At 40.2% G+C, this 27,876-nt stretch overlaps 1 protein-coding gene across 9 annotated transcripts in view; it reads right to left on the bottom strand.

The window, feature by feature from the left end:
• nrxn3a (neurexin 3a) overlaps window positions 1-27,876 on the bottom strand; it is a 201,588-nt gene that overhangs the window by 16,382 nt on the left and 157,330 nt on the right. For all 9 annotated transcript variants that reach the window (XR_014798685.1, XR_014798686.1, XR_014798687.1 and 6 more), the window contains 4 exons: window positions 10,839-11,020; window positions 9,835-10,006; window positions 2,381-2,470; window positions 1,150-1,457 (listed from right to left, as the gene is read on the bottom strand). Coding sequence is in view for 6 of the 9 variants with exons in the window: in XM_084915427.1 (XP_084771553.1) it covers window positions 1,150-1,457; window positions 2,381-2,470; window positions 9,835-10,006; window positions 10,839-11,020 (752 nt within the window). In the remaining 3 variants the exon portion in view is untranslated. The remainder of the gene's footprint in view (window positions 1-1,149; window positions 1,458-2,380; window positions 2,471-9,834; window positions 10,007-10,838; window positions 11,021-27,876) is intronic.

Raw genomic sequence — 27,876 nt, 5'->3', positions numbered from 1 at the left:
AGCCACCATTTGCATCCTTTTTGGCCTCATAGATCCATGCTTGCATAAACCAACGGATTATACCAATACATTTGGAGTCTAACCCATATTACAGCAACTGCTGCAGGACTGCAAGGTAAGTAAAACCTTTTTTATTCCTTAAGTTATATTTAGCACCATGTCACTTGTAGTTATTAATCTATGTTACATACTGTCAACTTACACCACTAACAGAGTAGCTAACAGCAAGTTAGTAGCTAATGTTAGCTTAGCTAATAATACTTAAGAGTAGTTCTAAAAACTAAGGTTGCATAAAAGTGATGCTGTCATGAAATAAGCTGATCATTAATATTGTAAATATGGACAGACAACTAGATGTGGTTAGTTATACTTTCAAATAAGACATAGCCACCAAAAAATAAAGCACTCCAGTTTTCAACAGTTTAGGGTGGAGGTTTAGTATACTCAGAATATAGCTATCCACCCCCAGCTAGATCTATTAGTCATTACTATTCTTTAAGTTTGCTTTAAAAGGTTATTACATGGTTATTAATATATTATTAAATGGAAACAGGCAGTTATGCATTTTGCAGTGCTGTTTCCTGCTTATTACACAGAAACTAATAGCAATATTTCCAGGTAATAATCACACTTCTTTAAGTTAGCCTTAATGGGTTATTCATATGTAATTAATTGGAAACAGGTAATTTGCATTTTGCAGCTGTTTCGTGCGTATTACACAGAAACGACCATGGGTAATTGAGTGTTAATAACCACATAATTGCATTCTTGTTTCTTCCCTGATACCTTACTATTACCACTTTATTACCGAGCTGTATTTCCACATTATTACCCTCAGTTTTTGGGCTCTTATCATCCAATTACATAAATTTGCATGTAATATTACTCAGTGTGAACACTGTTGCTACCAGACTAATATTACTTGGATACTAAGTGGTTATTACTTTGGCAATTGCATGGTAAAAACTTTACATTATTACGTTCTTGTTTCCGCTTTGTTACCCTACTATTACCACTTTATTACCGAGCCGTAATAGAAAGTGCAACCAAATGTTAATGCATCAAATCATGAAGGTTGAAGAACAACAAATGTGTAGCTGCACTTATGACTCTTGCTTCCTGTATGTATAGTCATAAGAACATACATACCTGTACAGTTGAGGAAGATCTGTGTTTCCGTGTGGTTGTAGTGGACATCATGGTAGTAGTCTCAATGAAGGACGTTGTCATCTCTGGAGACATGGCTGTGGTCCTGGCTGAACCTGCCACACTAGGTACATCGCCTACCAACCTTACACTGCCATTAATCTTGATGTTTGGGTTGCCTTCAGCTGCCATGTTCAACACCTTTAGGCCATTGTAATAAAGGCCCGAGAGCTGACCTTGAAAGGGCCGGCCACGATCACTACCACCAATTGCCACTGTTGCTTGTGTGTTGAAAATTGTTAACTGCCGCCCTAGAGAAGACATCCAGAGTAATATATTGTCAACAAAGAAAGGACCTTTGAATAAAACAAAAATGCAAACACCCATGTGCAGTGCCACTAAAATGTTACATATTCAGTAAATTAACAGCAAGTTAGATTAAAAAAACACACACTATAGAATCTAATGTAGAACCTCAATACAAACAAAACCTGTGAAAACTGAAAGAAAAGCATTTACATAATTAAAATTAACTGCATGAACAACAGTCTGTGAGTCTGTGAACGGCATAGTTGTGCCAGTTTTGGTCCGTTTTAAGTCTAATGCAACAAGGAACCCAATACTAAGCAAACTGCAACAGTGCGCACAGTAGCCAACCTCAAAAATTACACTACACATATTTAGCTGTTGATTCCACCTTACAATGACAAAAGTAATTAATTTATCTTGACAGTGTGAAGGACAACACATAATGTATTCCTCTATTAAAACTGAATGATACTATATGTACTAAACTGAAACATAGATTTCTCACACATGATGAATTTTACCAACAAAACATAAAAAGAACCATTAACAGCACATCATTTGATGAAAATAAATTAGTAAGGAATGAATCAGATGTGCTTGATCTCACTACTGCGTAGTGGAGACACTGAAAGGCAGATGTGAGCTGCATAAGTGCAGAAGTTGTAGGGAGATGACATCTCCTCTGTGGATGAAGTTTGTGTACACACTCGCTAAATTAAAAACACAAACTTCACAGTTATTGCTGCTCTGTTTCTATAACTTTCAGTGACATTGCTTTTGTACAAATTTATTCACTTATCTAGTTCTCATTTTTAAGCCGTGTGTAGGTTCACATTCATGTTCAGAGATTTTCATGTTATTCTGGAGGTTACAGTTAACTTTACATTAGCACAATCAGATACACATCAGGTTGATTTGAAATTACCTTTCTCTTGTAGCCATTCTTCTACTGGTCTGGCAAATTTAAAAGGAATTTTCTTATTGGCCATCTGATAGCGTTCAATGTCACTGTTCCCTTTAAAGTTTAAAAACACATGTATTAAACACAGATCGATGACCGGAGTCACATCATGAAGGAAATATCAATTTCTAGCTACATTTACAAACGATAAATCTGAATTTAGCAGAAACATTCATTTTGGTTGAAACGGTTGCTGGTTAGAGGATGCCTAGGGCTCATCATCTTTGGCTCTTTGGCTGTTACCAAACATTTTGTATAGAATCCTGACTTTTTTCTTCTTCACATTGTGTAGAGCAGTGTCTCCGACTCCAGTCCTTCAGAACTGCTGTCCTGCAGCTTTTAGATGCATCCTTGTTCCAACACACCTGAATCAAATGATTGGCTTGTTATCAGGCCTTTGCCAAACTTGATGGGATGCTAAAGAGGTCATCTAACTATTTGATCGAGCTGCGTTGGAGTAGGGATGCATCTAAAAGCTGCAGGACAGTAGCTCTTGAGGACTGGAGTTGGAGACTCCTGGTGTAGCGTATGCACTGATGTCACATTTAATGCAAGATTAGTTTTCTTACTATGGAAATCATCACAAACACTTTAAAAACTTGCCTAATCCTATGTGTTCCGAATACCAAATTATATTCTAATGAGACTGTACAATCCCTCCTACCAGTCAGGTTTGCCTACCTGGTAGGTAATTTCTAAGGGGTAACTTTTTCATGCAATGAAATTCATTCATTATCACTTTTTGTTACTGGATGTATCTTCACATACCTTAAAAAATAAGATCTTTCAAGACTCGCTAGATTTCTTTTAACAGCCTGTGACATGAAGAACTCAGGTAAAATTTCCTACAAAGGATGTAATAGTCAGGCTTCCTCCAGAGCAACTTCCCTTACTCCTTTTCTTTCACTTACAACATCAACAGTAAGTAACACTACCAAACATTACATTAGAAATTAATAATAATCAACCAATCACTAAAACTCAACAAATGGTCATCTGTAGACATAAAAGACTAAATGGGGAAAAACTGGTTATTTTGCAAGTCAAAATGTTGTTAAGCAAGCAAGTTGAGATGAACCTGATAGCTGTTATGTAATAGCTAGCCAACTTGCTCTCATTTAGTTACACAGCATGTACAGTATCTGTTTGCTCTGTTGTCATGACTGATACTCAGATATACAGTACTCTGGTTTGCCATTGCAACATAAAAGTGGGATTTTATGAAAGTCTCAACACTATTTAGGCCCATGCAAATTCAGGCACATTTAAGATTACAACAAGCTGTGTGGAAATGTGAACAAGACTTAGTGCTGCTGCCCTTTCTTTTCCACTGCTTCTTGCAGGTGACAGCAAGCAGTGTCTCATCTTAAACAATCAAGAGGCTGTCAGTGTTCAGAAAGCCAGTGAGCCTGATGGCATACCTGGCAGATTGCTAACAGATTATGTTTATCTTGACTGACATTTTCAGGCTTTGACTCAGTCAAGTGTACGATCTAAGGTTAAAAAGGCTACATTTATTGAATGACCATAGACTAGTTGGACTGATTTCTGTGCTTTGAAAAACTACGTCACTCAACAGCCGTGTGTCATCATTGAAAACGAGTTCCCTTAGGTTATGCAGAGCTCATTCAAAGTTCTTAAAATGATCACGCTCTTCTCTGACAATATTAGCTTGCCCCAAATCTTCATTAAATATACAGCACATATGATGTTTACACAGAGAAATCCTCAAACTGCCTTCCCTCTTCAGTAGCTGATGTGCATGTTTGTGTTTATTCCAACTTTCTCCACATGTATTTGTTGCTGTGATACCAGAAGACTTTTTAAAATAAAATGTTTCGATCTTTTCATCACTTTCTATACATTTTCACTAGGATTTGTAAACGTTTTCCTCTTGTACAGGTATAAATAGTCCTGTTATCTAAAAGTAACCCAGTACCCAAAGCACAAAAGGGTGCCATATTACAATTGTGAAGTTGGATCTTTCTGAAAAAATAAACTTAACAGACTTTTGGAAATTATCTTTAATAATATTGTTTCTATTTTTTCACCTTCACCCATTTGTTACAAATGTTGTTCAACATCTCACTTTGACTTGACTCAATTTTAACCCCTAAATTGTATGATACATCAAATGCACACTCTCTGTGGCTAGACCAAGCTTATTTAACTGATATCAACAGTGCTTTCATTCAATCATGCTAAAATTAAATTTTAGTGACAATCAAAATGATTAGATATATCTTCACCGTATAAGGTAACATATATTTCAATGCAGCCAATACCAAAGAGGATGAGCCCGAGTAAAATGAAAAATTTTCAAAAGACTTCTGGGCTATCATTAATGTAAAACAACAAAGTAAAACAGCATAAACCACAAAAAGGGCCGATCCAAACATAATGTGTAGTTCACTGGGCAGTAGAGGTGCAGCGGATCACAGTTGATCCGTAATCCGAACCGATCCCACTCCACGGTTCGGTGCGCGTGGTCAGTCTGTCAAGCGATAGTTATGGTCAGCGCTAGCGGTCCAAGTGGAGGAGCAGAGGAGTTTTCGGTATTTAAGCAGCCCTTTGCTGCCCAATCCGACCGGGCTAAAGCTAAAGCTATTACAGAAGCTACTGGGGTGTTTAGCTGCAGACGGGAGGCCGTATTCCGTTGTGCAAAACAAGGGGTTTAAACTATGATGAACATGCTTGAGCCACGCTATGATATCCCGTTCGCGTCCACTTCAGTGGCAAGATCGTTCCAGGCATGTATGAGCAGGAAAAGATTTAAGTTATGGCTGAACTGTCCCAGGCATCTTCAGTTGCTCTAACTACTACAAATGGGTGGACCTCCAGGGCAACGGAAAGCTACGTGACCGTGACCGCTCATTATATCACAGCGGAGTGCGATGTAATGAGCGGTGTGTATTATTGTAGGGTCTACCTTACAATATAAAGCGCCTTGAGGCGACTGTTGTTGTGATTTGACGCTTTATAAATAAAATTGAATTGAGTGGTAGATACAAAGCCCTGTACTGCCCTATTATATTTTTTAAATAATTGTATGGAATGAGTCTTGAGTTGAATGTTTTAACAGGCAAAAAAACCTTCAATAAGTAAATAAGTAAATGTTACATTTTTGTCTTTTTTCTTTTTTTGCTGATCCGAAAAGTGATCCGATCCGAACCGTGAGATTTTTGATCCATTGCACCACTACTGGGCAGCATGTGTAATTATGGACATCATATTTTAAAACTACACAGGATTATGTAATGGTTTAAAATGAGGACTCTTAACCTAAGATTTGCAGTATGTCATATCTATCTTGGTCATTTACAAACAAGCTATCATTCTCAAAAGTAAAGGGTGAATTGGCCACTGTGGGGTGGGAATTAGATTCTGGAGGATGACATCAAATCATGGGTCTTATCCATGATCGGGGAAAGAACAACGTGGATCATGGACAGATGGATTGGTGCAGCTTCTGATAAGCAAAGCTATTGCTCTGTGTCTACTTTCACTTATGGCCATGATCTCTGTCTTGAGACTGAAAGAAAGAGAAAGAAGACACAACCAGCAACAATAGGTTTACTGGTAAGGATGCCTGGCTTTCCCTTTGACATGCATTATATTGCCAGAAGTATTCACTCGCCCATCTAAATCATTGAATTTAGGTATTACAATGGCCACAGGTGTATAAAATCAAGCACTTGCAGACTTCGTCTACAAATATTAGTGAAAAACTTGGTAACTTTTAAGAGCTCAGTGAATTCTAGCATGGTAAAGTGACAGGGTACCACCTTTGCAACAAGGCCAGACGTGAAATATTCTCAGTACTAAATATTCCACAGTGAACTGTTAGTGATATGGCAAAATGGAAGCAATTGGGAATGATAGCAACTCAGTTACAAAGTGGTAGTTCACGTAAAACTGGAGAGTGGAGACAGCAGATGCTGAGGGGCATAGTGCACAGAGGTCGCAGAGTCAGTCGATACAGACAACCAAACTTCATGTAGCCTTCAGATTAGCTCAAAAACAGCGTATAGAGAGGTTCACGGAATGGGTTTCCATGGCCAAACAGCTGCGTCCAAGCCATACATCAGCGGCCCCCAACCTTTTTTGCGCCATGGACCGGTTTATGTCCGACAATATTTTTATGGACCGGCCTTTAAGATGTCGCGGATAGATACAACAAAATAAAACCAGTACCGGTACTGAAGAAAAAAAAGAAGATTTATTCAACACACATGGGAAAAGACTGTACTGTCAGACACTAGTGCACAAAGCATAAAGACATGGAAGAGCTGGTGTCTGAAGTCTGGTGTGGAAGAATCTGCCTGCACAGAGTCTTGGCATCAACCCAATAGAACAGCTTTGTGATAAGAGCATCATCACAAACAGCAGAGACTGCAAAGCAGGCCTTCTCCTCCAACATCAGTATCTGATCCCACAAATGTGTTTCTAGACGAAGGGTGAAGAATTCCCATTAACACACTTCTAAATTTTGCGAAGAGCCTTTCCAGAAGAGCTGAAACTGTTATAGCTTCAAATAGTGGGCCCTATGGATTAAGCGTGAAATGTTCCTCAAGTTCATATGTGTGTGAGGACAAATGACCGAATAGGTCTCCTGATAAGCTCAGAGAAACATTGCAGACACTGGTTACACATAGATTACCCTCCAGCAGAGTTTTATAGATTATAAGATGTTACCCTTCATATAAACTGTCTTACATAAATCTTATTCTTATATCTAATAGAATAATAAAAAATCTAAAAATGATTTTCAAAGTTTAACAGTTTAAAATATTACAGTTTAAAGAGATGAGTTTATAGGAACAGGCACAGGTTTACAGGACAAACTGAAGGCCCATCCCTCAGCACTGCACCATTCTTTGAACACCTCACTGCTCCACTACTGCAGCCTTGTGAAAAGACTGTGGAAGGCTTGTGTACATCATGTATCCATCCAGGGCAAGTGCCAAGAAGCGCTGCCAAATAGTTCAGTACTTGAAAGCTTGTCTAACAAAGAGTGCCACACTGAATCACAAAACATTATACTCAAAGACCCTTCCTGGAGGCAGAAATGTTGTTGGCCAGTACAGCAGAACAATTTGTCCATTACACTTGCCTCAAACACACTGTTACCAAGACTCCAGGATGCTGGTTACCCATGGGAAACTGAATCAATGATCGAAAGCACTGAAGCAAATGATGGCGCAGGCTAGTAGAGGAGGGTGCCAGAGTGGATTCTATTTGACTTAAGGGATTTTGTCTTGGACATGAATGTGATGGAAATTGTTCTGCAGTCTGCACAAGGCCCTGCAGCCAGACGCTCTCTAGAGTCTGGATTTAATTTGTCTGTAGTTTCTGGGGTAAAGCCTCTAGTGACAATTTTGTATTTTAATATAATGTCACACAAAAACAGTCATCATCCAGTGACAACCCCAGCTGACAAACCTAGCCCTATGTGACTTAGACCTCACAGAATTAAACAAGGTCCAAACATGGTTACACACAATTAATGGGCATTTCTATAACATGTTTTAAATGTGATGTTCAAAGCTCTACATGAAAGCTCTGTATTATATCTACATCTGTTTCCACCTTACCACCACTTATCACCAGTTAACCCTGTGAAGTCAAAGTCATCATCAATGATGACCCTAAACATAACTGTATGCTTTTGCATGTGTTAATTTAGTTCCCACGTGAAACTGTGCTCCAGGGTTAACCTAACCTTCTGACTATGAGAAGAAACCAGAGCAATGACATGAGCCAGGCACCACTAAGATTCAAACCCAGAACTTTCTAGCTTTTCTAGCTGTGTGTTTTCATTTCATTTAGGTTAACCCTGTGATGTCTAAGTTCTCATCACTGATAGCCCTAACCTAATCATGTGTGTCAGACAGGCAGATATACCGGACATATCTCCAGAAGGTAGGCCAGGTACTGAGACTCCAGCTGAAGTCTGCCACAGTTGACAGGAAGTTATAGACTGACCTCAACTACAGAAGGTATACCACAGCTGTGATGTGGAAATCCCAGTGGATAGTAACTTCAGGAAGGAGTACAAAAAATACATAAGTACCAGGGCCTGAAGGAATAACTGGAGCAAATATGGAAGGTAAAGTCTAAAAGGGCCAAGTGGTAATAGGACCAGTAGGAGTTGTGACCCCGTAACTGGAAGAATGGCTCCAGCAGATTCCAGGCACATCAGAGGAACAGCTAAGATACAGCAGAGCCCTCAAACTCTCAGAGGACCCAAGCTAGAGGAACAAATACCAACACCCAGGGGATGAGGGCGATTTTTTTTGATTATGTCATTATTTAAATTTCTCCCAAGTCTTTTCAGCTGTGAGATTCTGTATGGACATAGATGGAATTTACCTCATATCTCTGGCATATGAGGTGTGGATGTGGTTCATGCAAAGACTATTTATTGATTCAATAAGTATCAGATTTTCAAAACACAACTGATAATATACCTTCCTTACTGTTCAAACTACTTTGACTACAGGATAGAAGAGACACTGACTTCAGCTGACAGACTTAACCCCTTAACTTCCACCAGGTCACTAGTGAGCCACATAGGTGTACAATTAATGTTAGGTTGCGTTTCTGCCACATGCTAAACAAGCACAGTTTCAGAAACTAGAACATGCTTTCCTCAATCTATCCATAACAGGTAAACCTGTAGATGCCAAGAAGTCAGAAGACATTATGTTGACTCTTACAGCTTTCTCCTTCCTCTCAGTATTTCCACAAACACTTATAGATATCCTCGATCCTCATTGTGTCAGTATGATAAAGTCACCATAGTTCCATTATACCACCCCATGGTATGTGGGTGTGTACTGGGTTTCGACAGGCTGCACGAATCACAACAATCATCATTTGCCAATCTGTTCTTTTTCAAAGTGCAACTTCTGTTAAGGATGCGATCTGGGATATCAAATTATCTCAGACAGTTGGAGCAAACACAGGAATAAAAAACACTACTGCCAACAGAGTTCTGCTCTTCACCCATATAAAAGGGTTACAAATGAAAGGAGATTTTTGTAAACCATCACAGCAGCAGGGGCCCTGAACTTTAGCACTAATACAGCAATCGTCAGAAATCCTGATGGAGGCTTGGAACATCATTCTTTTTGTCTTTACTTTTAGGATAACACGTCTAACATGTCCATCCAAAGTCTACAGAGTTACATAGTAATCCCTAATGCAGTATGGTAGTACGTAATGTGTTTCGCTCCTCACAGATAAATCCCACTATGTTAGACACCTGTTTTATGCTAGAAATTAAAATCTTATGTTACTGAAGCACATGCTGCCCAGTGATCTCGTATCATAATGACACAACCCCACTGCATCATTATTACCAGTTAATACCAGTTGTTTTACTTTAACAGCTGACGGATTTATTAATACTGTACCTGGTGGGAAATGTTCATTGATAGACCAGTTATCCACCTGCAGTGTAGCATTGCCACCATTTCTGGTGAAACGGACAACGTGATACTTCCCATCATTCACTGGGGTGCTGCTTTCCTGCACACTGATATCCACTGTGCCGATGTTGAAGGTCACTCCAATTTTGCCTTGTTGCTGAAATGAGAGTAAAGAGTTATTAAACAGGACGTGAAACACTACACATATAAAGGCTAATTTACATCACGGAGCCCTGCTCTCAAAATCTGACTGTTTGGCTAGCTGCACTCCAACGGTAAAATCCACCTGTTAGCCATAATATTTGGGTTTGTAAAGCACTTTATGAATGAGGACTGTGTGGAGGAGAGCCTGTTTGAGCCAAACAGTACTACATAACAGGTTACTACATGCATATCACACCAAAACTGCGTCTTACCAAAGACGACTGGAAATCCTAACATCCATCAACATGTCTGCAGGGGAAAAAATCTCCACGTTACAGTCGGGATTCGCATTTCTTAAATTGTAATAAGAAGTAATCCAGTCAGTGAGATGACGTGAGGGGGAAAAAGTGCAGCATCTCTTCCTTTGAGCCTTCTTTTTTTTTTTTTTTTTGGCTTGTGTTTTTGGGCCATTGCACACATTGACCTATTTTCCCTGCTGACATACTGCTGATGGGATTCCCGGTCCAGCTTCACAGACAGTCTTACATCTATGTCAGTTTTTGAGAGCAGGGCTCAGTGATGTTAATTTCTATCAGTTTAAATATTTAGTGTTTCATTGTCCTCTTTCACCTGTGTCCCTCTCTTTTTCACAAGTAATGAGTTCTTCTATATATAGTCCTGTGTCCTTCTCTCTAAAATCCACATATTGTGACAGCTGAAGCCTGTGGAACATGCTGGGGGATAAAACTATAAATCTACTTTACTGTAAAAAAGAAACCAAAAACTCAATAAAAGGACAAAAAAATCACAAATTATTCAAGGACAATATTTTGAGTTGAACTTACTATATGCAGCATGAGATAGTCCCCCAGACCAGGTGCACTGTCAATTCTGACTAAGATGCCATCTTTCAGGGAGGTGCTGAAGCCGACAGTCAACCTGTCCGTCCTGGTGCTTGGTCTCTCATTGGCTGGCCAATTGAATGTAATGAGGCCCCCACCTTTGCCAAAGATGTATGTTGTCCCAGCTAAGCAAAACAAGGAGAAATCATGAATTAGAAAATAAAGACCTGCTAACTGTAGATCTGCATATTTTCACTAAGTGTTGTAAATTGTATCGTGGTAGCTTTGAACAAGAAGTTGAGGTAACTTAATGTAGGACATGTTTACACTAAATAGAAGCTCAGCTTCAACTTGCTTACTAATGTACAAAGAGTGCCCACAGGTTCTGTGCTTGGGCTGCTTTTACTACCAGTTTTTTTAAAGGATCATAGGTTATGCTATTTCCATTGGGGTCAGGAAGACTCAAGCAACAGACAGAGGACTATCAAAATAAAAGAGGAAGTTATAAACATGAGACCAGACTTAGATACGTGAACTTGACACACGTACTGGCAAAAAATAACAGAGGTGGTAAAAGTACGGACATTCTGTACTCAAGTAGAAGTACAAGTACTAGTGTTAAAAATACTCCAGTAAAAGTTTAAGACTCTGAAATGTACTGAACGTAAGTAAGTAGCTCTTTGGAGGACATTTCTACCAGCTATTTTTGTGAAACGTTAACTAAACCTTGTAATATTAGGAGATGGAAAACCAAATTTTTTTCAGCATAAAATTATATTCTGACAAATGTACTGAGCTTGAATCAGTTAAGTACAACATGATCAGCAGTGTTGGGCAGTAATGGAGTACATGTACCGCCGTTACGTATTTAAAATACAAAATATGAGTAACTGTATTCCGTTACAGTTACCGTTACCGTTACCGTTTAAAAGATGGTATTCGGAATACAGTTACTTTGTTAAAATAAATGGATTACACGGCGGTCTTTTCCTGTTTCATATGTTCAGCTATGCTCTCTCTATTTTTGGCGATTCCACGCCGGTGGAAACCCAAACAGAACACGCATTAAGAGGCTTTAATGTCTGTGTCTCAGTCTCGCGGCCCATGTCACCTCTACTTGCAGCCCACATAATGACGTGAAGAAATATTTTTAAAAATTAATATTCAAAAACTGATTTAATATGAAGGCAATAGCAGAGTGTTACAGGCATCGCCCTAAAGCATGTAGCCTGATGGGCAGTGTAGTCCGTGCTGCAGGGAGAATGGACTGCTGTACTCGTTACGTGTCTGTGAGCGAGGGAGGGAGAGAAAGGAAAAGTACGAGCTGTCACCGAGCACGGGAGCTGGAAGCATGTAAATATAATAATAACCACTGCAGCCAAGAAGAGAGCCTGACGAGCCCAGCTGTAAGTAAGCTATTAAGACTCGACTGTACACTGTGTTCCTGTTTTCCTCTGAAACAATAAGTTCCGTTGCAGCAGCCTTTCAACGCCTCTCTCTGTCTCTCGCTAGCAAAGTCGACCCAGACAACAAAGTAAAGCTAGTTTTCAGCTACGAGCCCGACACGAACACGACGTATTAGCCAGAGGTCCCTTTACTACGGTTCGGAGCCGCGGACCTGTTTTATATACGCGCCGAATAGTTTTCTATACGAGATCGCTGCAAAAAGTGCAGCCTTACCTAATGTCCACCTACTGTTACTCATTTATATTAAGATTTAAACATCTAGCTGGTGTTGGTGTGGAGAGTAACCTTCAGTAATAGTAATAAATCACACAGCAATAGGACAGCATGATAATATATTAAGTAATCCAGAATACATTACTCTTATTAAGTAACGTAACGGAATACATTACAAAATTTTGGGGCATGTAATCTGTAATCTGTAGTGGAATACATTTTAAAAGTAACCTTCCCAACACTGATGATCAGAGAAAAATAAGGAAAAAATTAGTAGGGAATGGGATTAAAATAAGATTCAGCACATGGTGGAATCCTAAAATTGGTTGCCGTGGCTCAGCGTGTGGAAAAGGATCACAAGTCACAATAATTTCTATCGAGAGCTCCAGTAGATTTTTTTAATGTACAGGCTGTGATCTGGGCTCTGAGGTTTCATGAATTGCCCTGGAAGGTTTCCATACTCTGCATTGACAGGATACTGTCAGTATGCTTGTAAAGACTGCTGTCTTTATACTAGACAGTATGGAGTTGGAATGAAGGATCTGGTATACTTGACGTAACTGAACTCTGACCATGCGCTCCACAGCTACTGTGCACCAGTCCAACACAGCACTTTATTTTAAATCCATCACAGCAATTCAATTCAATTTTGTTTATATAGCGCCAAATCACAACAGCAGTCGCCTCAAGGCGCTTTATATTGTACAGTAGATCGTACAGCACAGCAAACTAACCGGTTTATCCTGCACTAACCTGCAGGTTACTTTCATGCAACCTTTAAATAACACAGTTAACCTACTGTGCTATCAGTAACACCCCCCTCCAACAGCCAAACCCATCTGTTCTCTGATTGGATTGTTAAATTTGTGATTGACATGACATTGACCAATCAGCTGAAAGGAAGAAAAATCAGGTCAAAATTTGTATGTGTAAGTGTAAATCCACATGCAGCCAGGGAACCTGAGCACAGTTTTACATGGAGTTTTTTGCTTTGTACCTGTAAGCAGACCTTAACAAAAAAATTTGTAACTCGTGTAAATATTTTTTACAAACACAAATATTCATCTGTAAATGCACAAACATAAATTTTCATATATTTTGGTTTACAAGGTTACAAAACTCAGTACACAAATACGCATTTGATTTACAAGTACAAAATATTTATGACCACAATTTGAGCCCATAGACCTTTAGCTGCAACACACTGTGCAACAAACTCGGTTTGTGTGTTTGCTGATGTTTGTTAAGTTGATAGAAATGCTGCATTTAAAATGACCTGACACTTAAAAAACGTTACTCACTTTATGCTTGCTCCTCTTTTGTGGGGCTAGCTAGATGCTGAAGATCCTCAACTACAATGTTGTGCCAAAAAAACACCCCCAAAAAACCCAAATCCCTGACTGTGGCACATGGTTTTGCCTCTATCCACGTGACATCCCTGGTGACTGAATAACCAACAGGACTGTCTCTCATGTGTTACTGTTTAGGCTGTTTGATGTTTGAAGGCCCACAGTGACATTAAATAATAACTCCCCTCAAACGTGTCAAACCAAAAGTAACAAGCCTATTTTAAAAATGTAAGGAGTAGAAAATACAGATATTTATTATTTATTGTTTAAAAATTTTGAGAGTAAAAGTGTAAAGTCAGAAAAATAACTACTCAAGTAAAGTACAGATACCTGAAAATTCTACTTAAGTACAGCAACTAAGTATTTGTGCTTTGTTACTTCCCACTTTTGAAAAACAGACATGAAAACATGACTGATAAAGGGATGAAACACAGAGAAATGATCACAGGAACAGAAAGGATTAAACACAGGGACCAGGACTAGACAAAACACAGAGGCCAGACGGGAATGGAGACATGACTAGGGAGAAGAAAAGGAAACAAAACACAGATGAGACTGTGACAGGGTGGACAAGAAAGGAAACTAACATAATAAAACAACAACTAAGAACTAGAGCAGGGGGTCAAAGTCCAGTCCTCGAGGGCCGGTGTCCTGAAACCTTTAAATGTGTCCCTGCTGCAACACACCTTAAGAAAATTAGCAGGTCATCAGCAACACTCTGTGGAAGTTGACTGAATGCTGAGGTGGCAACCCCTAACCCTTCAAGTAAATTTAAATAGATGTAACTAAATGTAAGTGTTTGGGAAATGTACTTCTAAAAGTACTTTTATCGCACCGTGTTCATTCACTCATGAGCTGCTGTAACATGAATCAAATGGCTGAACCGCAACATGTTCAAGTTCTGTGTTGACTTTTCTTGGTTCTGGTATGAAGTATATGTGAACCTTTGTACATATTAAAATGCTAATGCTATGCAAACATGGGAAATGTTATAGATCTCTATGTGGCTGGTTTGAAAGAGGAGTGAAAGAAGCCATCTATGTCCACTGTGAGCGCCCATCTTTGAACAGAGGCGGTGGTTTACGACACCAACTGTCTGCCATCTATAATCCAGTTTTGAGATCCCTCCCCAGACGCTTTAACGCCCACTCACATCCTGGGCCACCTGACCTCAGGACATCACATGATAGGGTGGGGCCAGGTTTCACAATGAGCTCACCCGAAACCCTGGCTGATTGTGACCTACACCGGCTTTCACACCTTGGCTCGTGTGATTAGGTAGAGGATCATTATGGGGTCCATTGACCCTCTTGGGGGGAAACTCTCACAAGGCTTAAATCTGGGACTCTCCACCTAGAACAGAAGAAGCTTCTCGGATGAGAGGTGAAACGTCTTCAAGCAACTTAAAGAAGTCCAGACGCTTTTCTTTCAAACTCCTTAGACTACGATGACCTGGATGACTGAGAACCTTCACAGACATCTCCATGTGTCTACAGATATCCTAAATACACAATCTGGGATGGTGTCAGAAACTGCATCTTTCCCTGGTTTAACTGGACACAGGGCCCTTTGTCTTAATCCCAGCAGAGAGTGCCTTTACTGACATGATATTTTGGGGTTCAAACAGACTGAAGAAAACATTGATTAAGTTATAGAAGGTGGTGAAGATGAGCTACATTGCTATATGCTTGCTTTATGTGCATTTGTACATAAAAACACTGTCATGTCAGGCTGGTAGTTTAATTGTGTAGCGTGTACTGAACTTGCGCTTTGGCTTAGTGAACCACAATTTCATCATCTCGGCTTGAATTTCATAGTCTATTTGAAAGTACAGTATTTGCTTGTCCATCTGTTGTGCTTTAGTCATACCAGATTAAATCTAAGACAGTGTGGTCTGATTCAGACTTGCTGTGATCATTAAACAGACTAGCGAAGGCAATGCTCAGTGGCAGACATCCAATTGTCCAAGAATTGGACAGCACCAGGCCCTGACATGGTTCACGTCTACTGGCTGAAGAAGGTGACTGCACTCCATGACTGTCTGGCAGTAGACATGAACCAGCTGCTAGTCAATGAGAGACACCCAGAATGGCTAACTGAAGGCTGGACAATTCTGATTCCCAAAGACCCCCAGAAGGGACCAGTCCCATCCAACTACCAGTCAGTAACCTGCCTCAGTACCACATGGAAGCTCCTGTCAGGCTGCATGTGCGCCAAAAAGAACAGGGAGACACGTCAGGGACAAGAAGAGAAAAAAACTCTTTTCGACTCCTGACTGGGAGACCAGTTTGATGACAGTACAGAAAAATGCCTCTGCTCATGCTGATGTTAATTATACAATGTGATTTGACCATGGTATTCTACAGGAAGAAAACAAGTACTTTTACTTATTGAAGACAAATTCCTAAATCACATATTGCTCAGAAAAATAGCGATGATGATAAAGTGTAAACACCTTTGTCTATCTCTTTCTTTGTTTTGCATTTGGCAGTGTTTTCTGTGATGTCTGACTTCTGTGACAGGGGATCCTGAAGTCTTGGACCTAACAGTGTATTCTGTATGATGTACATGACCTTTGTATGTATTTGTGGATAGAGATTTATTTATAACATTTGTGCAAAACTAAACTAAGTAACTAAGCAACAACCTAATGTGCTGCTTGTTATAGATGTTTGAATTGTGTTTACACATTTTTAATTGTGAGGCTTGAGGAAGTTTTTTTTCATGTAGGCTGGAAACCTGAGTGTCCATGATAACATGAAGGAGAACAAGAACTATTCACTATACTGCTAATTGATGGCAGCCGTTCATACTAGAGTTTTACATTTTTACTAATACATTTGAAATTGAATTCCCTGTTCTTTGAATGTTATTGTTGTGCTGTTTTTTGATACTCACTGTGACCACCCTTTAGCAATAGTGGAGATCTATATATGGAGACGGGTGAGGTGGAGTGGTGCCTTGCCACCTCTAAGTGTAGCTCCTCGGGATAAGCAATCAAGTCTTTTTCCACCCGAGGTCTGGTGGCGCTCCTGGAGTTCTCTAACCTCCCTGATGGGGATGAACTGTGTTTGGAAGGTCCAGCAATACATCCCAGAATGAGCCATCCTATCCAGGCACTCTTATAGAGAGCAATTAGTCCAGAGGCTTGGGATGAAAACCTTTTAATGGGACCCCGCGAAGGTAACAGGTCAGTGGGGCACATGATTCCAAACAGTTCACGTAGACATAAACTGAAACACGGCTCTAGACAGCAAAACTGTCATGACTGAGAAAATTTTAAAAAATAAAAGACGATACCTCACTCTCAGATCATTCAAAACACATCTGAGAGATGCAATTGGTTGACCTTAGAAAAACAGTCACAGAGAAACAGTTTTAATCCTCAAATGCAGCAAATAAGGACTCAAACGAATGCAGATAAATCTTCAAAAGTTGATTCTGCTGATCTGGACGTAGCGTTTTCAGTGGGAGAAACGTTTCATTATCATCATCCAAGTGAGTGACGAAATGCAGATGAATATCTTTTGCAGCCTCTTCTGAACGCAACTTGCAGATTAGCTTGTGCAGCCCTTTTCCATCTCAGCACCTGCTCCTCATGTGCTACACTTTAGTCACTGCCCATCTCTCTGACTATCCCTTCATCTCTGCTTTTTCTCTCGGAAAGCAATTTCAAAGTCACAGAGAGAAAGAGAACTGTTCCCTGCCTCTTGATCTTGTCCAGTTTGCAGAGAGATTTGGTCATGTGTGGTCCTCTTGATTTTGTTTCAGTTTCCTTTCCTCAAAGATTTTGTGTCCAATAAATTACAATTTAAAGAAGAAAATCCTTTCTGCTGTTTACCATTGTCCATCTTAGTGTGGACCCTTCATTGATATTTGCCTTTCAGTGAAGGCGGCAGCAATGATCTGTAATCTAGGTGCCAGAGCATCCCAGAGTGAGAGAGCGAGAGAGTGAGTGAAAGAGATAAAGAGGAAATGGGGTGGAGGTGTTGGAGGGGTGGGTGTTTTAGAGGTGCTGAGAGAGATAGCAAAATTAAAAGAGAGGTAAAAGAGTGATGTCAGGACAAGAGAATGTGGAAGCAAATGTAAATATAGAAGTGAACAGCCTGTTCTAAATATTGACAAAGGCCGTAAAAAGAGATAGAGGGTTGAGTTGGAATGGTAAAAACACAACAGCAAAAGGCAGGGAGTGTTTATAGTGAGGCAGAATGTAAATAAAAGAATGGCAGGAAGGCAAGAAAGACAGACGTGACAGAAGAAACATAGACAGGGTAAAATAAGAGAGACTGATTGTCGAGATTCTAAGAAACCCATTCACCTTTAAATTTATGAGTCACTTTTACCACCATTAGCAAGTACTCATATATATATATATATATATATATATATATGTGTGTGTGTATATATATATATATGTGTGTGTGTATACATATATATATATATATATATATATATATATATTTCAGACCACCGCTGCAGTCTCTTCACCACCAGTTCATCAACTTACCCACGTTAGTAACAGGCTTTCATGCTTCATGTTGTTATCCCAAACCTTTGTATTTACCTCGTTTTCTCGTGTTACAGTTCTCTGGTCAGCTCGCCCCTCGGACACCGAGCTATACTCACTACTGACTACACTCACTACTGTTCATGCTCCATCTCCTGGGAAGGATTCCAACCTTACACCTGCCTGCCCTCTTGCCACCACTGCACACAGTGGTGCCACCCTGCCTTGGAACTCAGGTCATATCTCTACTCATCTCACTCGGACCTTCACCTCCTCCTCTCAATGCACCTCAACATAGGACCACCAGTGTGTCTGCAACTGGCCATGTGCTGGCCCATGTGTGGGCCACCTCTGGCAAACCCGATCTGGGCCACCAAAGTGCCGTCATTCTTTGCGGTATGTGGGCCATGTGTAAGTTGTGTGCAGCCACGGGCCAGTTGCAGACACGCTGCTGGCCCAGAACAGTTTCAGTTCTGGCCCCAGATGTCAGCCTAATGTGTACCTTAATCAAGCCATGTAGTAACAACATGTGCTGCAACATAATAGTGCAAAACTGACATGACAAAACTCTGTTCAGACAGTGAATGGACTGATTCTTATATAGCGCTTTCCTACTCTCGCGGATTACTCAAAGTGCCACATTGACCCACTCATACATTTTCTTTAAAATGCGTGCTTCCTAACTACATTCATACACATTCTCACTCTTGACCTGCAGACTGGAGGAGCCAGGGATCAAACCACTAACTTTTGAATAAGTAGGTGATCTGCTCTACCTCCTGAGCTACAGCCACCTGGTGGGAAGCACTGGGAGGGAAACCTCACTAGATTTTGAATAAAGCATACACTCACAACCCTGTCAAACCTGAATTTGAAACGTTGGCTACCATAGCAGTATAGTATTGCAACATGGCATTTGGGTCTTCTAACTAAAATAGGAAAATAGGAACACAAATAGTGCCATCATTGGCATACACCCTGCAATGACACCAGTCAGTCAGAAGTGCCAGCTTGATGCCAGACCAGGGCCAGACCCGTTTTCTATGGGCCTGGGCCACATAAACCAAACCACAATCAGGCCAGATGTGGCATGCCATCACATAAACAGTGCCATCTATGCCAGGCCTGGCCCATATCTGGAAGACATACCACTTACCATGCCAGAAGTCAGCCAGCAGTGCCGGCTTGACACCAGATCTGGGCCAGACCTGTCTGCTATGTGGCTGGTAGATCATATTCTCACAAAATATAAGAGTTTATTCAGTAAGCATCAGAGTCCAACAGTGTTATGTTCAGCATTTCACTTTTCGGTCACAAGTTGTTAAGTAAGTAACATTTATTTATTAAGCGCTTTTCATAGACAGGCAGTCACAAAGTGCCGTACACGAAGGCTAAAATAAACAGACAATATAAACAATACAAAAGGTTAAATGTAAATAAAAGTTTAATATAAATAAAAAGATAAATAGGATAAATAACGTTTTAGTATGTTAAAACTTTGTATGTTAAAACAAGAATTTTAAAATGAATTCTAAAATCTATTGGGAGCCAATGTAAAGAATATAAAATAGGAGTAACGTAAACTCGCTTGGCTGCTGCATTTTGTATAGCTTGGAGGTAGGGCTGAGCGAAATGGCCTAAAATCCATATCGCTGTATAATTTGAAGCATGTGCGGTAATGTTATATATCGCGATATAGTCTTTTCTTTGGTATACTGTATTTTCCGCACTATAAGGCGCACTTAAAATCCTTTAATTTTCTCAAAAATTGATAGTGCGCCTTATAATTCGGTGTGCCTTATGTATGAATTCTGGTTGTGCTTACTGACCTCGAACCGATTTTATGTGGTACACAGCGCTCAAAAATCTGTCAAAAATGTTTGAGTACGACTTTGGTAAGCTATGAAGCCGCTACCTTAGTCAGGAGCCGTTTGTAGGGTTACTGGAGTTGGGCTAGCTGGTATATAATGGTGTGCTACGTGATCACTAGCGACACAGCTATGTTAGCATAACATAAACACAGTGAAGTAGGGCTGGGTATCATCACTGATTTCTAGAATCGATTTGATTCCGATTCACAAGGTCCTGAATCGATTCGATCCACGATTCGATTCAATTCGATTAGATTCGATTCAATTCGATTTGAATCTGGGAAATTTTGCCTCAGACAGTCAGAAATATTATAATTCAGATCAGCACATTTACATATTTTTGTATCTATAAAAAGGAAGCTGACACTCGCAAGACTTTATCAAAGGTGTGAGCGTCACAGCAGATGCCTTTGTGTCAAAGTAGCTGAAGATAAAACACAGAAAAACATGAAGGTGATTTTCCTGGCCTGGGATTTTATAAAAATATTCTGCAGTAGGTCAAAAACGAAAGAAAACCATTAATCAACTTATGAACATCACCTCTGAAGTTACAGCGGTTTTATTAGAGACACGCTAAGCATTTTGCATTTTGCATAATTTTAAAAAGTTTAAATTTGTTCAGTATTGAACGGCAGAAATTAGGTTTTCTTTTCGGAAGTAAGTAAAAGGAAAAAAAAACATCGGCCGACAGCGCTGTAAATAACTGTAGACTTGTGCGTAACAAGCAAGCGAATAATGCAGAAAACAGATTTTTAGACGGGAAACTGTTCTTGAAGTACAGAGAGAGAGAGAGAGAGAGAGCTGTGCATGAAGTGTGATTTTATTGTGGTGGAAGCAAAACAGCAAAAATCAGAGGGAGTCCTTGACGATGTTTATGTGAAGCTTAGTTTGGATCTTCTTTTGCTGCTGGTTCGGTCAATATTGTTTGGAGAGAGTGTGGTGGGGCGTGGTCTGCAGTGCCGTGCAGGGAGGGCGGACGCACCTGCACGGCATCCATAATCACGCCCGCTGGGTTAAAACACGGGGACTGTTGTTGTGGTGAGTGTGAATAAAAATGGCTCGAAAGTATATTCCGTGGTCCCGCCGTGCCTTATTCTCACCACAGAGAGATAAAACTAACAGCTTTAGAATCAGCGCAAAAAGGGCGTAAACACAAAGTGCTTCCAGCCCCGACCGAGGGTCAGGGACAAATGCAATCACATGGCAGGATGCTGTAAACGGACCAAACTTCAGTCAGAAGAACAACTGAGATAATCCATCCACAATACGAGGTTAGTCATTAATATACTGCAACAACATGGGAATAGAGCAGCTGTGAGAGGATTCAACATTAATGAATCAATGGTACAGAAGTGGAGCAAGCGCAGTTTTTGGCTTTCCTCATATTCCAAAACGTGCTTCGTCTCTTCACTATTACTGTCACCTGGCATAATTTGTAGATATTGCTTGCATTTTTCATTTTTTTATTCCATTACACCTAAAATGAGTGACAAAGATTATGAACTAAGAACCAGAAGTCCATGTTGCTAATTACACCTGATAATGGAACAATGTCATGAAATTATAGTGTTTGTTTTTGGGGAAGTCTGTGTGACAGGGATGTCCATGATTATGTCTGTGATCAAAAAAAAAATCCAAGGACGTCCTGTACTTCTAATTCAGCGTGGTTAAAATATCAGAGGTGGCTGTTGATACAAACAGGAAAGTTCCATTAAAGAAAAATGAAGAGCCACAAAGATCATGCCTCAGCAGGACTATACAGCATACCCTGTCCCATTAACATAAAGAATGGTCCTGAGAAATTATTAGCCTCCCTAATTTCAGGAACACTCAGACACAGCATTGCACTGTTCAAACGACCTGTCCACTGTGATGCATGGTTGTTTTTTTCCACGCCAGCTCCACCACCACACACGTCTCCACATTCTTTATTTCTGTCTCGCTCTTCTTGCACAGAACACATGCAAGGGAGAGCAGTGAAGGACATAGATGACACAAACAACACTCATACAAGACCAGTAAGATGAAGGTCAACAAACACATCCTCCGCTTATCAAATGTGTAATAACACAGCTTTCCCCCTACTGCATTATACTGAAACAAACTAGGCCAGCCTCACCTATCAGCACCAGCAAGGGAGGAAGCAAAAAGCTGACACCAATATAATGACATTAACTCTTATCATCTGCAGTTTTTCAAACTACTGACACTCTGAAACCCATTCTATCAGAAACAGCAGGAATGGATGAAGAGCTGTTCCAGGATGTAGGTTGGGGCTACTGGGCAACTTTATGGCATGCACATGGACCTGATTATTAGGGGATCAATGGGAATGATCTAGCACATAGCAAGATAGATATAAAGATCACTGAAGGGAAAAATAGAGTCTCTCTCAGCCTCTCTGATTTGCTGCCAGATTGCTCAGTTGTGACCAGCTGGCAAATACATGCAGAGTGATCACCTGTGAAACCTTCCCCAGTGGATCTGCCCCAAAGATATACAGCCTATGTTTCTCATTCATTGACCAATATATTCCAAATCTTTGTCCTGCCAAATTACTGCTTTGGGTGGACAGAATTTCTCCAAAAGCTGCATTTCTGAGTCATGTTAGTTAAGAAAATATATATATATATATTCCATCTGCAATAATTCATATTTGGTTCAATAGCACTATGTCTTGGGACCTCCCCGTCCTTCCATGTGCATATACGGGAAGCTAAAGACCAGAAAGAGCAGAGGGGGGCAAAAAAAGCATGGATGGATTGCAGAGCAACTGTATACACATTGAAACTTGAAGTAACACTATTTTCAGTTTGATGGCATACTGAGTGGATACTAAGTATCAATATCATTCATGCCATCATTCTTTAACTTTTGTTTATATCTACCTGATTATATTTGCTGACTTAATACTAAATAACTAAAAAGCAAAGACTACAAAACATCCATGATAATTAGTCGAGGTTACAGCCTGCCTGAAAGGGCCCTATTCTAAGATTTCCCATTAGTATTTGATTTTCCAGTTGTACTTGTAGTACAGTTAATTGACTTATTTACTTTCATCCTCAACACATCTCCCGACGCCCTGCTCCCCTACACAAAAAAAAGTTCCATAAGGAAAAGAATGATTATGAAATGGAAGTTACATTGTATTGACTAATTCTGCAAATAATGTCAGAAATACTTACAACCTACCATAAAAAGTAACATAGGTTAAAAAAATTACAGAGGCATTGTACTTCTACTATATATTACAAACCAGGGTGTTGTGAAGTCACCAAATATTATTAGCCCAAAATGACAAATGGTGGAGGAATGTCTCAAAACCAAAACACAATGAATGTACCTCACTACGCATGAAACTGCATTATTGGAAAATTGCGAAAGTACTGCAAAAAAAATATTAAAATAAAAACAGGTATTCATTAGAAAAATGTTCCCCACGAGTTTCAAATGGATTAATATAACTGCTGCATGTGTTTAAGACTGAGCTCATTTTAAATGCATTGAATACGGTTTAATGTCCTACATTGTCCAGCATTCAATAAAGCATATGTTTGCACCAGCAGAGAACCACACATCTATGAATCAAACAACTGTTCAAGCCACACACAGCATTTTTCAAAAATTATATTAAAACACAATTTTAAAAAATCTGTTGAATTAAAGGCTTGAACTGTGTTACATGGTTAGCTGTCGATATCTACGGCAGGATTAAAATATGAAAAATGAATGGAGAGACAGCTGATTAAACATTTTACATTCAGATATTTTCATACCGTAGATGCTAATCTGAAAGTTGTGATAGAATATAGGGTCACATCAAGAAAAAAAGTTTAGTTCATGTTGAGAATAAAGTTGAAATTTCAAGATTAAACTATCCTATTCTGAGAAAAAAAGTAAAAAAACAAAAAACAAAACAATTTTGAGAATAAATGTCAAGGTTACAGTTTTGGTTTCAAGTCAACCAACTGCCTCCCACAAACTTCACAGAATGCTTGGTGTTGATGAGTTAGTGAAACAACTTGATCAGCTGCCTTATTGTGTCTTGTGATGCAGCATATACCCTCTTTAAGCGTGTAACCATCAATATCCTTGAATCCATTGATAACTATTTCATTTTGCACAACTCTTCCAAGTTTGCGTGGTTTTTACTTCTGAGCAGAGGCACCATGTCTTCAACAACTTATCTACACTATTGTTTAATGTGAAACAACAGCTATAATCTCCACCGTTCAACTTTATTCTTAAAATATTATTTCAACTTTAGTCTTGAATTTTCCTCAAAATAGTATTTCAAGTTTAATCTTGAAATTTTGACTTTATTCTGCTCCATTTCTCTATGCAAAGTAATAAATTATTCTACTGTAGTGCCACATTCACTACTAAGTCTGGTTGGGTAGCCGTCACGAATTTGTCCGTCTGTATCTGAAAGTCCCACAGGATCTTAGCTCTGTCAGTCTCGACCACCCTAGGGGGCGTCTCCCATTTTGACCTCAAGACTTCCAGGCCATACTTGGCATCAGAGATGGGCAGTAACGTGTTAAGTAACGTGTTACTGTAATCTGATTACTTTTTTCAAGTAACGAGTAAAGCAAGGGATTACTATTGCAAAAAAGTAATTAGATTACTGTAATTAGATTACTACGTTCCCATAAGCACGCTGCGTTACTGCATATTAAACCATGATTTTGTTTGTGAGAGTGTCTCATGACAATGACGTAGCAGCATGTGACATCTGTGGTAGCAATAGACACGTGTGTAATATCAACAACTGATAATATGGAGTGTGGGAGAGAGTACGACCATGCAGCATTTAAAGCTGGGAAGTGCTGACATTAATTTGTGTTTCATTCTGTAAAAAGTGACAAAAACATTAGCGTCCGCTGTTCACTCCTTGTGGGAAGAAAAGTTCTTTCTACAGTGAAAAATCTGAGCAAGCACCGAGCACGCTGCCACGGGAATGTGAAATTCACAGAGAAACCCACTGACATGACCACTGCGGCTACCACATCCACTTATACTGGACAAACCTCAAATGGCCCCACTCCTGCTAAACAGGTGAAAATAGACTAAAGAGCAACAGGTCTTAGTGTTGCTGAACTGAGGAAGCTCTTTACTGGCTATATCACCGAGGAAATGTTGCCGATTTCCACTGTAGACTCTGAATCATTCCAACGCATTACAGAAAAAATACAGTCTAAAAGCGGTGTCAAGCAGTCCCAGAGAAAGTCATTTGTAGGATACCTTGAGAGTGAATACAACATGGAGACTCTGCTGGGCCTTCTTTAAAACAGCCGAGGTGTTTGAGCTCCATTGGAGGTCTGTGTCTATGTGCACACCAAGGAACCTGAAAGTGGACACCCTTTCCGCACACTCCCTGTTAATGCTGACGGGCTGCAGCTCAGACTTCCTCCTTCTGAAGTCGACTACCAGCTCTTTTGTCTTGTTGGTACTGAGGTCCAGCTTGTTGACTGCACACCAATCTGTCAGCCTTTTAACCTCAGCTCTGTATGGCGTCTCATCTCCCCCAGAGATGAGCCCCACCAGTGGGTACTGACACAGTCATGTGTGTACAGAGTGTACAGTAGGGGACTCACTACACAGCCTTGTGGAGAGCCGGTGTTAAGGAAACACTGAGGAAAGATGAGGGCCCACTCTAACTCTCTGTACACGGTCTGACAGGAAGTCTCTGATCCAGCTGCAGGTGGTAGAAGGAAGTCCGATATCCAGCAGTTTTACTATTAGTCTGTCCAGGAGCATCGTATTGAAGGCAGTCAACAAAGTCAGCAAAGAGCAGCTTGGCGTAACGCCCCTGTTGTTCCAGGTGAGAGATGGTGGTGTGGAGCGTTGTAACAATGGCGTCTTCAGCTGATCTGTTAGCTCTGTATGCGAACTGGAGCGGGTCGAGTGTTGGTGGCAGGCAGGACATGATGTGACGTCGGACCAGTTTCTCGAAACGCTTCATTATAACAGGTGTTAGAGCAGCTGGTTGGTAGTTGTAGAGGCTGCTAATGTTTGTCCGCTTAGGCAGTGGGACGATTGTGGCCGGCTTTAGGCACGGCGGGATGCAGGACTGGCACAGTGAAGCATGAAGATCTTAGTGAAGACCCCAGCCAGCTGGTCTTCCATCTGGTGTTCCATTTTTTAGGACCCTTCCCCTCACCCCATCTGGACTGGCAGCCTTCCTAGGGTTCCATCCCCTCAGTGTGCGCCTCACCTCATATTCCTGCACCATGAAGCTTAGGCTGCTGCTGCCGTCCGATGTTTTAGCCACGGCTGCCTCTGGCCCCTTCACCTCAAAGCATGCAAAGAAGTGGTCGTATTTTGCCCCTCTGGTGTTCCTGCCGATTCCTTTATGTCCCCCACTCATGTGCTCAGCCATTTTTCTGTTCATCTTAGCCACTATGATTCCTGAAAGCAGCTTCCATGTTGTGGTATGAGGCAGGTTGCTGGCCAGTAGTTGGTTGGGACAGGCCCCCCCTCTGGATCCTTCCATAATCCATTCTGGGTGTGTCTCATCCATTAGCAGCTGGTTCATTTGAGCTGCTCATAGAGTACATGAATCATGTCAGGGCCTGGTGCTGTTCAATTTCTCATGCTTGAGACTCTTTCTTGGATGTCTGCCACTATGATGGTTACTGGAGCCTGTTCAATGAAGTTGGTCTGCTCTTAGATCCACTAGCCACTGAGCATGGCTGTTATGGGTTGCATCCTTCTCCCATCATTAGGTCAACACACCTAAATCACATGATTAGTTCGTTACCGGGCCTCTGGAGAACTTCAGGACACGTTGAGGAGCTAATTTTGCCATTTAACCCTTTAAGACCTACCATAGAACCAAGTCCGCCAGAGCTTATATTATATTTTTACATGCTGTAGTGCCGTTTTTGGGAGCATTTCAAGTTGCTATACATCAATACAACCATTATAGCCCAAATTTTAATAATATGTCTGCATTAAGTGCATAGTAATTACATAAATTGCAAAAAAGTGCAATAAACTACAAAAAAATTTAAAATCGTTTTTGTTTTTTTAACATATATTTCTAATTAGAGAAATTTAAGAGGCTTATCCCTCAAAACTGTAAATACAAAAAAGTTGCACAAAATAGTTTCCCACCACAGGAAATATATTTTAAGTGTCTTCATAGTTTTATTTTTGAAATACACCAATTTTTATATACTGCAGGACAAACGAAAATAAATATTATAATGCAAATTTGCAAAAAAACAGCATATGCATCAAAATAAACTATTTCCAGCAGTGCAATATGAGCATCCCAGAAACGACACAGAAAGTCATAAAGTCAAACATAACTTTTAAAAACACAAGTATAGGCTCATAAGCCCCTGATGGTAAAAAACTACATTTCCGCAAAATGACGTCACTTCCGGTTTCGGGCAGGACATGGAGGACATGCGATAGTTCACGCTGATGGACATAGGAAGTGTTACAAACAGCTGATCGGATCGGCAAAACATGTTTCTGGAATATTATGTTTTTGTTGCTGCAAGTGCTTTTTATGCAGTTTTTGCAAAGCTATATGTGGAAGCAAACTGTGACTTAGGACAAGCTGATGGTATAAGATGTAAGTACAACTCCTCCGGCTTCATATGCAAAAAAATTTATTG

This window comes from Perissodus microlepis, chromosome 19 (genome assembly GCF_051167445.1).
Source record: "Perissodus microlepis isolate ML-2025 ecotype Zambia chromosome 19, ASM5116744v1, whole genome shotgun sequence".
In the NCBI taxonomy this organism is placed as follows: domain Eukaryota; kingdom Metazoa; phylum Chordata; class Actinopteri; order Cichliformes; family Cichlidae; genus Perissodus; species Perissodus microlepis.
The sequence above is the reverse complement of the archived record's forward strand: the minus strand, read 5'-3'. Positions and strand labels throughout refer to the sequence as shown.